Source organism: Pangasianodon hypophthalmus, chromosome 19 (genome assembly GCF_027358585.1).
Source record: "Pangasianodon hypophthalmus isolate fPanHyp1 chromosome 19, fPanHyp1.pri, whole genome shotgun sequence".
NCBI classification, from domain to species: domain Eukaryota; kingdom Metazoa; phylum Chordata; class Actinopteri; order Siluriformes; family Pangasiidae; genus Pangasianodon; species Pangasianodon hypophthalmus.
The window spans coordinates 19445370-19461778 of NC_069728.1; the positions used below are offsets into that span (position 1 = coordinate 19445370).

A 16409-nucleotide genomic window follows, 5' to 3' on the forward strand; every position below is an offset into this window, starting at 1 on the left:
CTTAAAAACATGTAGGTAGATGGAGAGATGACTCCAATTTACCCCTAGGGGTGTGTGTGTGTGTGTGTGTGTGTGTGTGTGTGGTGCTTTGTGATGAACTGGCATCACATCCAGGGTGCATTATTTACCACAGCAATTTGTCAACAATTATCAATATTAATCAACGACACCTCATACTTTTTATCCATTTATACTTACATTTAATGTTGTGGAATGTCCAGGAGAAGTTATCACTTCTGTTATAGCAGCTATAAACCAGCCTGATGAACAATCGTTCCCAATGCGGCTTGACACGTTACAGAGAAACCCCAAAGCGTAAACTCATCTGTCCTGAAGATGTTAGAAAACTTAAAGTTACAGCTTTACCTCTGACTGTTACAAAGCGCTGACACTGGAGACTCCTTCCATAAATGTTAAATAAATAAACCTGCGCTACTGTCAGAGCTGCTGCAGAATGACTGTTTATAGCTGCTATAATATATTGGTTGGTAATTTACTGTGTTTTAAGAGAGATTAAACATGCTATTATAAGAAATGTAATCAACTCTGATGTGGTAACAGTAACGCCGCTTCATCACACCACGCCATCACTCAGGGTTTTACTGTCACAGCACCACACACAGTGTTTACTGCTTACATAATGAAGAAAAAAACTTTGAAACTGGTAATATGTTTTAAAATATATTAACCTGACATGAACCTGGAATAAGCATTAAAAACTGCCTGCTTTTTTAATTTTCTTTTTCATCAAATTCCACTCACAATTTATCAGACAGAACCCCCAGAACCTCAGAAATTAAGAGGAGGTCCGATTGCTAATAGAAAATCATAAAAATGTGTTTTTAGAGGCGTTTTCAGGACATTTTTCATGACATATGATATGTCAGTACTGTGATAATGATGAGAATAACAAAAAAATATATAATGTACAGCCCTATTGTGTGTGTGTGTGTGTGTGTGTGTGTGTGTGTGTAATAAAAGGCTCAAGCAGCAGCTCATGTGAAGCCGAGGCCATATGGATCCACAGAACCAGAGCAGAGGAGATGATCCCAGAAAACACAAACCTCACCAGAGAGAGTCAACAACATCTGCGAAAATCTGCTTCCGTCTGCACTAAACACACACACACACACACACACACACACACACATAACCACAGACCTGCACACACACATACATACACACACACCCCTACATACACACACACCCCTACATACACAAACACACACACACACACACATAACCACAGACCTGCACACACACATACATACACACACACACCCCTACATACACACACACGCACACACACACACACTCGCATCGACGATAAAAATCCAGAAGTATTGCACTAACAAATATTTTATTCAGCAATGAGTGTTTATTAATTTATATTTATATTTATTATTACATACACAGTATACACAGCACTGTACAATATATAGTCTTAGGCTCACTAAAAATATATATATATATTTTGTCCCACATTTTCATTTAATTTTATTTAATTTAATTTTCATTATGCATTAGTGTGTAAGTAGAAAAGAGCATATTTTATATATTTTTTAATAATATTCAGTTTAAAAAATGTATTATATAAAATGCTGTATATCTTTAAATCTAGTGTATAACATTCTTTTAATTAAAAATGTAAAAATATAATTTTTAAACTGTCTTCAATATAATTTTAAAAAAGAATATTATTACTATAAATAACTATTACACACACACACACACACACATTTACTACTGAAGATAAAAATAATTCAAATCAGCAGTTAGTGCTGTTATATATTTATATTTATATTAATATTTATATTTATATTACACGTATACAGCACTGTGTAAGAGTCTTCGGCTCAGTAATTGATATATAAATGATGTATGTTATATAAATATCATTACTGAGTCAGGGGAAAGGAAACTCATTTCTAATAGGCAGTAATTTAAAAACAATTTTATGATCATTAGAGTGATGTGAGGAGTGAAGTGAGAGCTGCAGCCTTCAGTTTAGAGTCATGTTCAGTGCACAGGCTCCCCCTGCTGGACAGACAGCGCACTGCGGATTAAACACACCACAGAGTGCAAAAGTTTGTGCCCCCCACTGGGGTCTCTGTGCAGACATGAAGGAAATGTAGCACTGTTTTACAGTTTATCTCCAAAAAAAACACACAGCTTAAATATTACCATTCAGTCAGTCATTCTCTTTATTCCTGAGCAAAAGTTTGGACACCTCTTGTCCTGCTTCATGAAGCTTTCCAACAGCTTAAACTAGTCACTGTGTTTGTTATTTTAGACGTGAAAGTCTCAGGTTTAGAGTTTAGAGTCATTGAGAATCAGAAAAACAGCTCTCACACACAATCTAAAACAGCTCTCACACACAATCTAAAACAGCTCTCACACACAATCTAAAACAGCTCTCACACAATCTAAAACAGCTCTCGCACACTATAAAACAGCTCTCGCACACTCTAAAACAGCTCTCGCACACTCTAAAACAGCTCTCGCACAATCTAAAACAGCTCTCACACACAATCTAAAACAGCTCTCACACACAATCTAAAACAGCTCTCACACACTCTAAAACAGCTCTCACACACTCTAAAACAGCTCTCACACACAATCTAAAACAGCTCTCACACACTCTAAAACAGCTCTCACACACTCTAAAACAGCTCTCACACACAATCTAAAACAGCTTTCACACACAATCTAAAACAGCTCTCACACACTCTAAAACAGCTCTCACACACTCTAAAACAGCTCTCACACACTCTAAAACAGCTCTCGCACACTCTAAAACAGCTTTCACACACTCTAAAACAGCTCACACACACTCTAAAACAGCTCTCGCACACCCTAAAACAGCTCTCGCACACTATGAAACAGCTCTCGCACACTCTAAAACAGCTCACACACACTCTAAAACAGCTCACACACTATAAAACAGCTCACATATACACTAAAACAGCTCTCACACACTCTAAAACAGCTCACACACACTCTAAAACAGCTCTCGCACACTCTAAAACAGCTCTCGCACAATCTAAAACAGCTCTCACACACAATCTAAAACAGCTCTCACACACAATCTAAAACAGCTCTCACACACTCTAAAACAGCTCTCACACACTCTAAAACAGCTCTCACACACAATCTAAAACAGCTCTCACACACTCTAAAACAGCTCTCACACACTCTAAAACAGCTCTCACACACAATCTAAAACAGCTTTCACACACAATCTAAAACAGCTCTCACACACTCTAAAACAGCTCTCACACACTCTAAAACAGCTCTCACACACTCTAAAACAGCTCTCGCACACTCTAAAACAGCTTTCACACACTCTAAAACAGCTCACACACACTCTAAAACAGCTCTCGCACACCCTAAAACAGCTCTCGCACACTATGAAACAGCTCTCGCACACTCTAAAACAGCTCACACACACTCTAAAACAGCTCACACACTATAAAACAGCTCACATATACACTAAAACAGCTCTCACACACTCTAAAACAGCTCACACACACTCTAAAACAGCTCTCGCACACTCTAAAACAGCTCTCGCACACTCTGAAACAGCTCTCGCACACTCTGAAACAGCTCTCGCACACTCTGAAACAGCTCTCGCACACTATGAAACAGCTCTCGCACACTCTAAAACAGCTCTCGCACACTCTAAAACAGCTCTCGCACACTCTAAAACAGCTCTCGCACACCCTAAAACAGCTCTCGCACACTCTAAAACAGCTCTCGCACACCATAAAACAGCTCTCGCACACCATAAAACAGCTCTCGCACACTCTAAAACAGCTCTCACACACTCTAAAACAGCTCTCGCACACTCTAAAACAGCTCTCACACACTCTAAAACAGCTCTCACACACTATAAAACAGCTCTCGCACACTCTAAAACAGCTCACACACTATAAAACAGCTCACACACACCCTAAAACAGCTCTCACACATTCTAAAATAGCTCTCACACACTAAATGACTCACACACACTCTAAAACAACTCGCACATACTCTAAAATAGCTCTCACACTCTAAAACAGCTTTCACACACTAAACATCTCGCACACACTCTACACCAGTTCTCACACTCTCTAAAACAGCTCAGACATACCGTCTGCTCTCAGCTCTCACACACTAAACATCTCACACACACTCTAAAACATCCCTCACACACTCTACACCAGTTTGTACACTCCCTACAATAGCTCTCACACACTCTAAAACATCTCGCACATACTCTAAAACAGTTCTCACACACTCTGAAACATCTCGCACACAGCCCCATAGTGTGCTACTACCTGCAAGAAAACATGGTGCAGTGCCCTCTACAGTTCCCTATGATGAAGTGCCAGTGGACAGAATGAGATGCAGCACCCTGTTGGCTTCCCTACATGCAAAAAAAATGAGATTCACTGCCCTCTAGATGCTCCTTTGTGTGAGAAAATGTGCCCTCTAGGGTGCTTCTGCAGTACAAAAAGATGAGTTAATGCCCTGGTGTGTAGGAGCTGCCCTTTTTATTTTCGTCACCCTCGCCCCTCAGGTAGTCTGTGTCCACCCCCATTAAACATGTAACAAGTGGAACCTCTTGAAAACAATATTTTAAATGGTTACTGCAATGAATGTACGTAGAAATGATCTATTTTTAATCTGTTGGTTATGAAAAAACAACAACAACAACAACAACAACAACAATACACAAACTAGACTTCCAATGTATGTGTAAGATCGATATCTTTTATAAGATTAATTTTAGGATTCTGAAATGTAACTGAACTGATGTGTTTTTTCCAAATCCTAAATTTAGAGGAAGAGAAATAGCGTGAAGTCGTGGAGTATGAGCTCATACTCTTCAGCTCAGGTCTTTTCTCGATGGATTTTAACAAGTGAAAATAGTCTTGATTGTAAACCACTGGCAGAACTTTAAATGTTTATCAAAATATAAAGGAATGCTGATGGAATAAAATCATTTTAAACATGAAAATAAGCAAAATACCAGAAAATAGGTTGAATCAGCCCAGTTTTATATTTATCTCAGAATGAAAAATTACATTACATTACATTACATTTGCTTCTACATGTATTTAAAATGTTTGCACTTTGGATGCAATGTAACCAAAAGAATGTTTCAAAGAATGCACTGTACTATATGCTGTATTTACACTCACCACAAGAGGGCAGTAGTGCAGCTGCAAATCCCAGGTTTATATTAATGCGCTCGTTCTAATAGTTATCGTTTCTATAGTAACAGCTCATTCACATGGACCTGTACGGCAGTTTATGTTCCGCATAAACCTATTAAAAAATGTATGTGATCATTGATGTGAAGATTTCTTGATTTAAGGAGAGGTTTATTTAACATTTATGGAAGGAGTCTCCAGTGTCAGCGCTTTGTAGCAGTCAGAGGTGAAGCTGTAACTTTAAGTTTTACGACATCTTCAGGACAGACGAGTTTACGCTTTGTGGTTTCTCTGTGGTTTATCTTGTCTTATTAACTTCAAGAGAGAGAAAATAAGAGACTAGTGAGGGACCGACTGTTTGATAACGTAAGAGAGAACACAAAACAGATAAAACTACACTCACCGTCCACTTTAATAGGAACACCTGTAGACCTGCTCATTTATGCAGTTATCCAATCAGCCAATCATGATGTGTGTGAAAATCGCAGGAGATCAGCAGATTATGAAACACTCAAACCAGCCCATATGGCACCAACAACAACAACGTCACAGTTAAAGTCACAGAGATCACACTTTTCTTCATTCTGATGTTTGATGTGAACATTAACTGAAGCTCTTGACCTGCAGGATTTTATGCATTGTGATTGGCTGATTAGATAACTTCATGAGCAGGTGTGTACAGGTGTTCCTATTAAAGTGGACAGGGAATGTATAAACAGATTAAAAGTACGATGTCTTTGATAATAAATTAAAAATTGTTGGCAAATCACTGCTTTGTATTTCGTGATAGCGCCAAAGGGGCACTGGACTACACTTCCCATCAGCCCCAGCACATCACATGTCTCAATTACTCTCACCTGTGTCTCGTTTCACCTTGATTAGCACTACTATAATAGTTCCTGTTGTTTTATTGTGTCCAGCGTCTTATTGTGAAGCTTTTGTTGTCGTTGTGTTTGTGTGTTGCCGTGTGTGAGCCACAGTCTCGCTTCCAGTCCGCATGTTTTCGCCTTGTGTCCTCTGGTCAAGTTTATGGTTCTTGTTTTCATGTTTCTAGTTGTTGTGTTTGCACCTTGTATAATAAATTATCCACATTATCACTTCTGTACATTCGTGACATTGTATAAGAGGAATAAAAATAAAACCTCTTTGGGTTGTGCTGTTTTAGGAAAATAATGAACTTCAGAGTGGTTACATCGTCGTGGATTATTTTCCTGTAACAGCTCGTCACGTTGTTTTTTATTCTTCACATCAAACATCTACAGTGTCGTATTGGGTCAAATTCGACAGCAGGGTTTTGGAAGATGGAAAAGTTTTTCAAAATAAAGTATATTTTTAAGATGACAATATTCTGTAGCGGTGCTATTAATTCTACCACATATACTGTTTAGAGAAATAGTTTCTTCAGAGGAAAAAAGTGAATCATCACAAGTAATGCTTATTAATTACAATAACAAAGGGTGCCAATAATTCTGAAGTTGGTTGCATACTGTATGTTATTATACTTATATATGTGAAATGAATACTATGGACACCAAACACTCCACATCAACACCATCCTGTAAACAAAAACAATAAAAATAATTTTTTAAAAAAAGGAGGGAAGGCAGTGACAGTAACCAGAGAATTAAACACTGAAATAAACACATGCAATAAGAATCCATTGTGTTTGTGGGAAAACTGTATGATAACCTCAGCACTGCTGGATTTACTGTCTGTTACTCTTCTGAGGTTAAAGTGTATCGCTGAACACACACACACACACACACACACACACACATATCCCCTGAGGACAGATGAAATCCCACAGAGCTTTAACACTTAACACAACACTACATGTTAAACATGACGGTGGTCACGTAAGGACTTCACCCTAGAGGTGTTCTCGGGTCGTAAAATCCACACCCGACCCGAACCGACCCGAATCACTTCTTACCCGAACTCGACGTGCATAAATTAATTTTTTAAAAGAAAAACCCGACCCGAGACAGACCCGATGAAATTAGACCCGAGTCCGACCCGATGGCATTTATTTTCGAACCGGACTGACGTGTGCACAGCCTGCAGCCCCGCAGTCAGTCAGGATAAAAATCCCGCTGTTCTGCTGACTGATTTGGCCGCTGCTCCATTACTTTCATTTATTTATTTACTTATTTATTATTACTTTATAGTTTTGCCTGTCTGATGGATACAAGTTATTTCTGAGTTCGGCTTTCAATTGCCACCAAGGTGGGCTGTTTATTGTAAATAGACACACCGTTAAAGGGATCGGGTCTGATCGGGTCCATTTGGAAAAAGCACATTTATTTTAAATCCCCCGAGACCCGAGGCAACTAATACCGAACCCGACCCGTGTCCGAGGCACTCGTCGAAGTTTTGGACCCGAACTCGCTCGGGTCTCGGGTCGGACCTCGGGTTTTCGGATCCAAGTGGACCCGTGAAGACCTCTACTTCACCCCCACTTCACCCTGTGTATATTTTAGTCTTTGAATCTTACACATGAACATTTAACACCTCCTGCATTACTGTGTCAGAAAATCTAACATTTCTCTTACAGAGAAATGTTTAAATGTCTTACAGAGAAATATTTATATGTCATTAAAGAAATTAAATGAATTAAGGAATAAAACACTCGGCGTGTTTTGTGCTATTACAGTAAAATAACAACGGAGCCGAGTTACTGTTACATCCCAAAGTGTTTTATTCCTCTTATATCACAGCAAATTGCTGACGATTACAATTTTTATTTACTAAACAGTGACACATCATGCGCTTTATGCATTTATAGTTACATTTATTGTTCGAGTTAGTTCCTGTTCTCGCTTACGTTATAGCAGCTATAAACAGTCTTTCCTTCACCAGCCTCTCTTTTTTCTCTCTTAAAAAAAGAGTCATGTTACTGAGAAAGCGCAAAAAACTCCTCTGTCCTGAAAGTGACGGAAAACTTAAAGCTCTGACTCTTACAAATCACTGAAACTGGAGACTCCTTCCTTAAGTGTTACATCATTTTTAAGCTGTTACTTATTAGTGCAGCTTCCGCCGTACACGTCCCTATGAATGAGCTGTTACTATAGAAACGACAACGCATTAATATAAACCTGCACTACTGTCAGCGCTGCTGTTTTATTGAAATTAATCAACACCTCTTGACCAATCAGAATCCAGCATTCTACAGCACTGTGGTGTACTTTGAGTTTGTATGTTTTTTTTTATAGAAGATTCTCCAAGATGGAGGACAAACACAGTAGATTTGTGGTTTAGTTATAAAACCACAAACCTGAGATGCGGCTTTAAAGGAAAGTATTTATTTTGTTTGTTTTTATTTATTACTGCTGTTTATTGGGTTTTTTTCACTACATTCACTACAGTTTTGCGGCAGTATTGTCCTGTTCTAAACCAGGAGGAAGAGAACATTCTGTCCTGAGCCATGAGAAGATCAGAACTGTTTGCACTAGAGACAATATTATGTTAATCGCTCCTGCTTAAACACCAAAACTCTCCATACACAGATAAAAAAAAACTGTTTTAGAAGTAAATCGTGCTCGTAATCGTGATCTGTCTTCAGATAAGCAGACGAGGAAACTTGACGTAATGACTGCTGTCTATGAGGTAAAGATAATAAATCATTATCCCCGCTGTCTGTACACGAGAGCTTGGAAAAACATCCAGAGCTCTTCCTCCTCTGAGTGCACAGCTCCTGTCCGCAGGACGACACACGAGATCACACGAGGTCACGCTGTTCCAGCTGAGAATCAGATCGCATCAGCAGTCAGCCTGAAAATGGGAGCGCTAATGGATCGGATTTAATTAGTCCCCATTAATGTTCTGAAGCTGTAGAACCAACAGGGAAATATTGTTAGAGACAGGACGTCTATTAAAGCTGTTTAATGATGAATAAAAAAATACAGCCATCATTTTTTTTCTCTATCTCCAACAAATTGTCTATGTGATACAGAATCCTTAAAGAAAAGATGATTCGGGTATTTTCACAAGTGATGTTTTATACATGATACATTTATTTCCACATGTGATTCTTACATTCGATTCACTTATTTTCATATGATTCTTACACTTGATTCACTTATTTTCATATGATTCTTACACTTGATTCATTTATTTTCACATGTGATTCTTACACTCGATTCACTTATTTTCACATGTGATTCTTACACTTGATTCGTTTATTTTCACATGTGATTCTTACACTTGATTCACTTATTTTCATATGATTCTTACACTTGATTCATTTATTTTCACATGTGATTCTTACACTCGATTCCTTTATTTTCACATGTGATTCTTACACTCGATTCATTTATTTCCACACATGATTCTTACACTCGATTCACTTATTTTGACATGTGATTCTTAAACTTGATTCGTTTATTTTCACATGTGATTCTTACACTTGATTCGTTTATTTTCACATGTGATTCTTACACTTGATTCATTTATTTCCACATGTGATTCTTACACTTGATTCATTTATTTTCACATGTGATTCTTACACTTGATTCAGTTATTTTCACATGTGATTCTTACACTTGATTCATTTATTTTCACATGTGATTCTTACATTCGATTAATTTATTTCCACATGTGATTCTTACACTCTATTCACTTATTTTCACATGTGATTCTTACACTTGATTCGTTTATTTTCACATGTGATTCTTACACTCGATTCTTTTATTTCCACATGTGATTCTTACACTCGATTCATTTATTTTCACATGTGATTCTTACACTCGATTCTTTTATTTCCACACATGATTCTTACACTCGATTCACTTATTTTCACATGTGATTCTTACACTTGATTCGTTTATTTTCACATGTGATTCTTACACTTGATTCACTTATTTTCATATGATTCTTACACTTGATTCATTTATTTTCACATGTGATTCTTACACTCGATTCATTTATTTTCACATGTGATTCTTACACTCGATTCATTTATTTCCACACATGATTCTTACACTCGATTCACTTATTTTGACATGTGATTCTTACACTTGATTCGTTTATTTTCACATGTGATTCTTACACTTGATTCGTTTATTTTCACATGTGATTCTTACACTTGATTCATTTATTTCCACATGTGATTCTTACACTTGATTCATTTATTTTCACATGTGATTCTTACACTTGATTCAGTTATTTTCACATGTGATTCTTACACTTGATTCATTTATTTTCACATGTGATTCTTACATTCGATTAATTTATTTCCACATGTGATTCTTACACTCTATTCACTTATTTTCACATGTGATTCTTACACTTGATTAGTTTATTTTCACATGTGATTCTTATACTTGATTAATTTATTTTTACATGTGATTCTTACATTCGATTAATTTATTTTCACATGTGATTCTTACACTCGATTCTTTTATTTCCACATGTGATTCTTACACTCGATTCATTAATTTTTACATGTGATTCTTACACTCGATTCTTTTATTTCCACACATGATTCTTACACTCGATTCACTTATTTTCACATGTAATTCTTGCACACAATTCGTTTATTTTTACGTATGATTTATTACACATCATTCATTAATGCTCTGATCTTTATACATCAGATTTTTTTATTCATTTATGTTCACATGTGATTTTATTTACACATGATTTGTTCATTTTCACATTTAATTAGTTCAATTAGTTCTTTTAGGTCTTGACCTTATAGTTTTATTCATTACTTTGAATGAATGTTGTCAATGATTTTTTAAAATATAATATATAATATATATAATATAATATAAAAATTTTGATTAAAAATATAATGTCAAAATATATTCTTTGAGTGGAAGGATAGGATTAAAACTCCAGAAAAATAGCCAAAAGATTATTTTACAGTATACACACATTTAATATTAAGTCTAATGTTTGAATATGTCAGTATTTGTTTTTACAGTTAAAGGTTTCCTTACAAATAATTTCAGGTCATATTGCAAATAAAATTGTTGATTTGTTGTTGTTGTTGTTGTTGTAATGGTTGGTGAACATTACATGAAGAATGACGTATGTAAAGAGTGCGTCACATGATGAGTCCTCTGTTCAGGATAAAACTAACACCATTAACATTAACAACGCCGTGTTAAAGCCTGGCGTTGTCATGTTGGTCCTCTCAGGTTCTCACACAGTAGAGTTTCCTTTGCTCCACTGAGGATATAAACATGCAGATGTACTGATGGATGTTAGTGTTACGGATGTTATCACGCATCATATCCGCATCACAGCTCATTTAGTCATTTAGCAGACGTTCTTCTCCTGAGTTACGAAAATGACAGAATGTCTCTGTGGCTGCTGAAGAACTTTTAACAACACTTCTTTTAGTGTTCGTAAGGCTGCATAACACCTACATGACAACTATGGCCATCAGCTATAATAATCCCTGATATAACACCTGAGATTTGTGACAGTTCATAGGCTGATGTGCGTTAGAGACATTATGACAACTGACTTTAAAGCTCAGCGCACTTTCACGTAATGGTAATAATGTGTTATAGTGATGGTTCATTATACCTCATCACACCAACATGAAAACCTGCTGTAACACTAATACATAGTGAAGGTTATGACAGGTTATAATCATTGTTATAAACATAACACTGTAATAATATTATGTGAGCTTTGTTTATTTTCTCAGACTTATAACTTATAACATAGTGCAATGTCATGTCACTCTAATAACAGAGTATATGATTCAGTATGGAATGATTCCAGTGTGATGTCTTATGGCAATGTCATGACACTGTTATAGAGTATATATAGAGTTATTTATATATATATATTTTCAGTGTCATGGCATCTTATGCACACATTATGGCAGTGTTATAGCCAAAATATGAATGTTTTCTCTGACCTTTAACTTTCATATATGCACTTACAGCCTATGTCAAAGTCATGACACTGTAATAAAAGATAAATGCATTATAGCATTATGATGTCTTACGACAATGTCATGACACTGTAATAGCTGAGTTATGTATACTTATTTGACCTTAAGTAAGTTGAGCTGCATATTTCTGCATATAACCTATGGCAATGTCATGACACTCTAATAACATAGCTATGTATTACTGTTATATGACACACACTCATGACACTGTTCTAGCTCAGTTATCTGTAGTTTCTTGGACATTTAAGTAATCAGAGTTTCATATTTCTGCTTATAACCTATAGATATGTCATAACAGGGTAATAACAGCGCTATGTTTTATAGCATCATGATATGACATCATTATGACACTGTTATAGTTGAGTTATGTATAGTTTCTCTGACATTTAAGCATCAGAGTTTCATATTTCTGCTTATAACCTATGGCGGTGTCATGATGCTCTAATAACAGTGTTATGTATTACAGTGTCATGGTGTCTTATGGCAACATCATGATTATAGCTGAGTTATAATGTTTGATATCATCATTATGTCACTTTGACATATCAGAACTTCACTGAGCTAAAGTCAGTTGTCATGATGTAACATAAACATATTAAGACAACTTTATGTCAACAAAACTGTGTCACTCGACTCAGGTGTTATGTCACATCGAAGTTTACAAAAGTAGCCTTTATGACACATGACGTTGGTCAGTATGAATGTTTATGAAGGATTATGAAAGTTGTCTTGTGGAAAGGTCTTATGTAGGTGTAATGTAGCCTTATGAACACTGGGATTATCCACTTTCTATAGGACACCAGGTTATGTATTTTCAAGAGATTTATTTTTAAAGAGCATGTATTTATTACAGGAAGGAATGTGGAGCTGTTTTACACACTAAGCGCTGTCGTAAGCATTCGCTGCAGTGACATAGCAGTCTGCTGTGCTGGTGCATTAAACACCACAGAGAAGTGAAGTATTCGTCCTCTCCTGTTCATGCTTCCTCAGTAAAACTCTCACAGGCAAGTGTATTTCCATCTGTCTCTCAGAAAGGTGAATAATGCTTCACGGGCAGCCGGGATTAGCGTTAGCGTGCAGCGCGACGGCCGGGTGGTGCTCTCTTTAGGACGGTGGAGCAGGACGGCGGTGTCGGTACTCGGGGAGGTGGTGCAGGATCCATCCCGCAGGGAGCAGGAGAGCCGCCGCGAACACGGACATGATGAAGAAACTTTGCTGTGGGAAACACGGGGACAGTGAAAAACACACACAGGATAAAACTTTCATTCAAGGTTTGGTAATAAACTATTTATAAACATAATAATAAGCTAATTTACTAATTACGGCTTGATTGTAAAGCTGTGTTTGTATGTGTGTGAAAATGAGTAAATATATTTATTAGGAAATTTGAAAATAAAATTTTCAGCCTCAGCTGGATTTGGCAACCCCAGTTTACTTTTATAAGTAAGTATTCATTAAATTAAACCTTTATTTTGTAAAGAATAAAACACTCCATGCTGTGCTGTTGTAGGAAAATAATCAACAACAGTGTGGTGTGATGAAGCAGAGTCACTGTTACCACCTCAGTGTTGATTATTTTCCTATAACAGCACGTGTTTTGCTCCTCTTTTTATCCATTTAGAGTTACATTTAATGTTGCAGAACGTCCAAGAAACAAGTTAGTTCCTGTTCTCACTTATGCTTTAGCAGCTGTAAACAGTCATTTCCTCACCAGATTCTCGTTTATCTCTCGCTCTCTCTCTCTCAACATGAATAAGACAAACTTCTGACTGTTACAAAGCTCTGACACTGGAGACTCCTTCCATAAATGTTGAATAAACTTCACCATATCAAAGACTAAACAGATTTTTAATTCATTTATGTGCAGCATCTGCTGTAAAAGTCCCTGTGAATGAGCTGTTACTATAGAAACGATAACGTATCAGAACGAGTGCATTAATACAAACCTGTGATTAGCAGCTGCACTACTGTCAGAGCTGCTGTTATAGAGAATTAATCAACACCTTCTGACCAATCATGATGTATATACAGTACATTGTAATAATGTAAACTGTAATTTATTTTTATAGAATACTTATGAATGAATTGATGAGAGTGAGGAATGTAAGTATGAACACATAGACAGCTCTTTAGAGTTTAAACGGTTAAAGAATAAAAATTAAACAATAAAACAATAAAAAGTTAACAATAGACATTGTCTCAAAGTAGCTTTACAGAAATCCGAATATAAATGTTAAATTATTCTCCTGTTGTTTCAGTGACATGAGAATGTTACACATTTGCTGAAGGGATTTGAGTTTATTTGTTCTCAGAGTACTTAAAGACTAATTGGTGAATATTTCTCCCAATCCTCTGGCTCTCAATCACAAATTGTCTTTCTCTTGATTTGATCCAAGTGCACTTGAGTTAAGCAATCGCAGGCCTGGGGATTAGTCCAAGGTCAGACAGGGCAACAATCAGGTACATTTGATTTGCAAACTGAACGTGTGATTCATATGTCATTTAGTGTGTTTTTTTTTTTTTAAAAAGCCATTTCCAATTTATTCTGATCCACAAAGAACGATTATAAAAGGCACATTAGCTGAATAAATGAATGAATAAATGAAAATGAAGGAATTGCAGAAACATAACACCCCCCTCCCCTGTCCAAAAGGTCTTCTTTTAATGTTTTATTACAATTTAAGCACTATTGGCAATTAATTACGAAATAAAAATAAGCAAATCATTAAATCTTTGTATTTTAGTAGAGTGAGTAGAATGATCCGGATCAGCCGTTTAAATTTTTTCTCAGTAAAATAAAAATCCACAAACATTTCTCAGTTCATTTATACATATTTCTTACTTAGAGGATTTACCTTGAACCCATGTCTTCAAATTTAACCAAAAAATATTCTATAAAAACGTTAGAATAGGAAAACGAGGCAACAGATTGTTTAATATGTGCCACTTTTTACACACTGGTCAGAGGGTTATATAACAGTTTATCAAAAATTATTATTATTTCATAGAATCATTTAAATCACATTTATGACAAAGGCATATTTTGACATAGTTTTATGGGAGAAATGTCTCTTAAGGCCAAAACTACAAGAGATATTAAGAAATTGTCTAAATCTGGGTTTAATATGCACTTTAAATGCGTGGCATGATCTGGATGTTCATCTTTTTCTCCCTCGATTTTGGGGAAAATATTAAATATGATCAATTTAATATCAATAACCAGTAAAATTTGAAAAATTGTGACTATTTTAGCATGAAGCATTCTGTTACATCTTCCCCCATGCCATCAGACTCCTCAATACTCAGAAACTGGACTGAAGGAACACACACACACACACACACATATATACACACACAACTGAGCATCCTCCATCCTCTCTGCAATTTTTTTGCAAGTTTTTGCACATGTTTATGCTGCTACAATACTCATTATACTGTTCATAGGCTGCTACTCTTATGTTTACACTATTTCAGCTACTTGTATTGTACTCTTGTACTCTTTGCACTATTGTCACTAGATTCACTTTAACAGAACTTTGTCCCCTTATAGTTCTGTGTTGTTCTGTGTTTATCTTATGTAGCACCTCAGTCCTGGAGAAACGTTGTTTCATTTCACTATGTACTAAATGGCTGAAATGACAATAAACTCCACTTGAACTTGAACTTATTTAAAGAAATGATTCAGGAAGTACAGCATGCTTTCCAATGATACGTGACTCAATGTGGAGTGAATTTTTTGAAAGACCTGTTCATTATTTTACCTAAAAAGCTTAAAATATTATAAAATCCATGCTGACACTGGAATTTGAATAAAGTTATAAAAAAAAATTGAGTATTTATATCAATAAATCATGAGTTCTTTTTGTGGAAGTGTGAAAGTTTTTGGATAAATGCTGATCAGTGGAAGCAAAAGCATTATTTCATTTTCATTATGTTTGGATTTAATGAAATTCTGTAGTTACTTTGATAGCAAAACAAAATTTTGGTTCAATTTTGAACACATGCACTCGTTTAAACACTCACCCCCGGTCCGATCTTGGTCTTGGGCGGCTTGCTGTAAATGCTGCCGCTGCGATTCTGCAGGACGGCCCTGGACCAGCTGAGGGTCCTGAGCTGCACGGCTCTGCTGGTTCTGCTCAGAGCCACCAACATGTTGGGAGCAGAGAGAGAGAGAGAGAGAGAGAGAGAGGGGGGGGGGGGGGGGGGGGGGGGGGGGGGGCGGTGAGAGAGATAAAGAAGGTAATGGGAGAGAGAGAGAGAGAGAGAGAGAGAGTTGCTGTGTGCAACTCCTGGATCTC

General features: G+C 36.5%; 1 protein-coding gene across 1 annotated transcript; it reads right to left on the reverse strand.

Moving 5' to 3' along the window:
• Nucleotides 1-12915: 12915 nt before the first annotated feature.
• Nucleotides 12916-16409, reverse strand: si:dkey-85n7.8 (COX8 domain-containing protein). The gene is made up of 3 exons (XM_053241996.1): nt 16358-16409; nt 16135-16283; nt 12916-13326 (listed from the first exon to the last, which is right to left on the reverse strand). The coding sequence occupies exons 2-3, from the start codon at nt 16261-16263 to the stop codon at nt 13216-13218; spliced, it is 240 nt and encodes a 79-aa protein (XP_053097971.1). The 5' UTR covers nt 16264-16283; nt 16358-16409; the 3' UTR covers nt 12916-13215.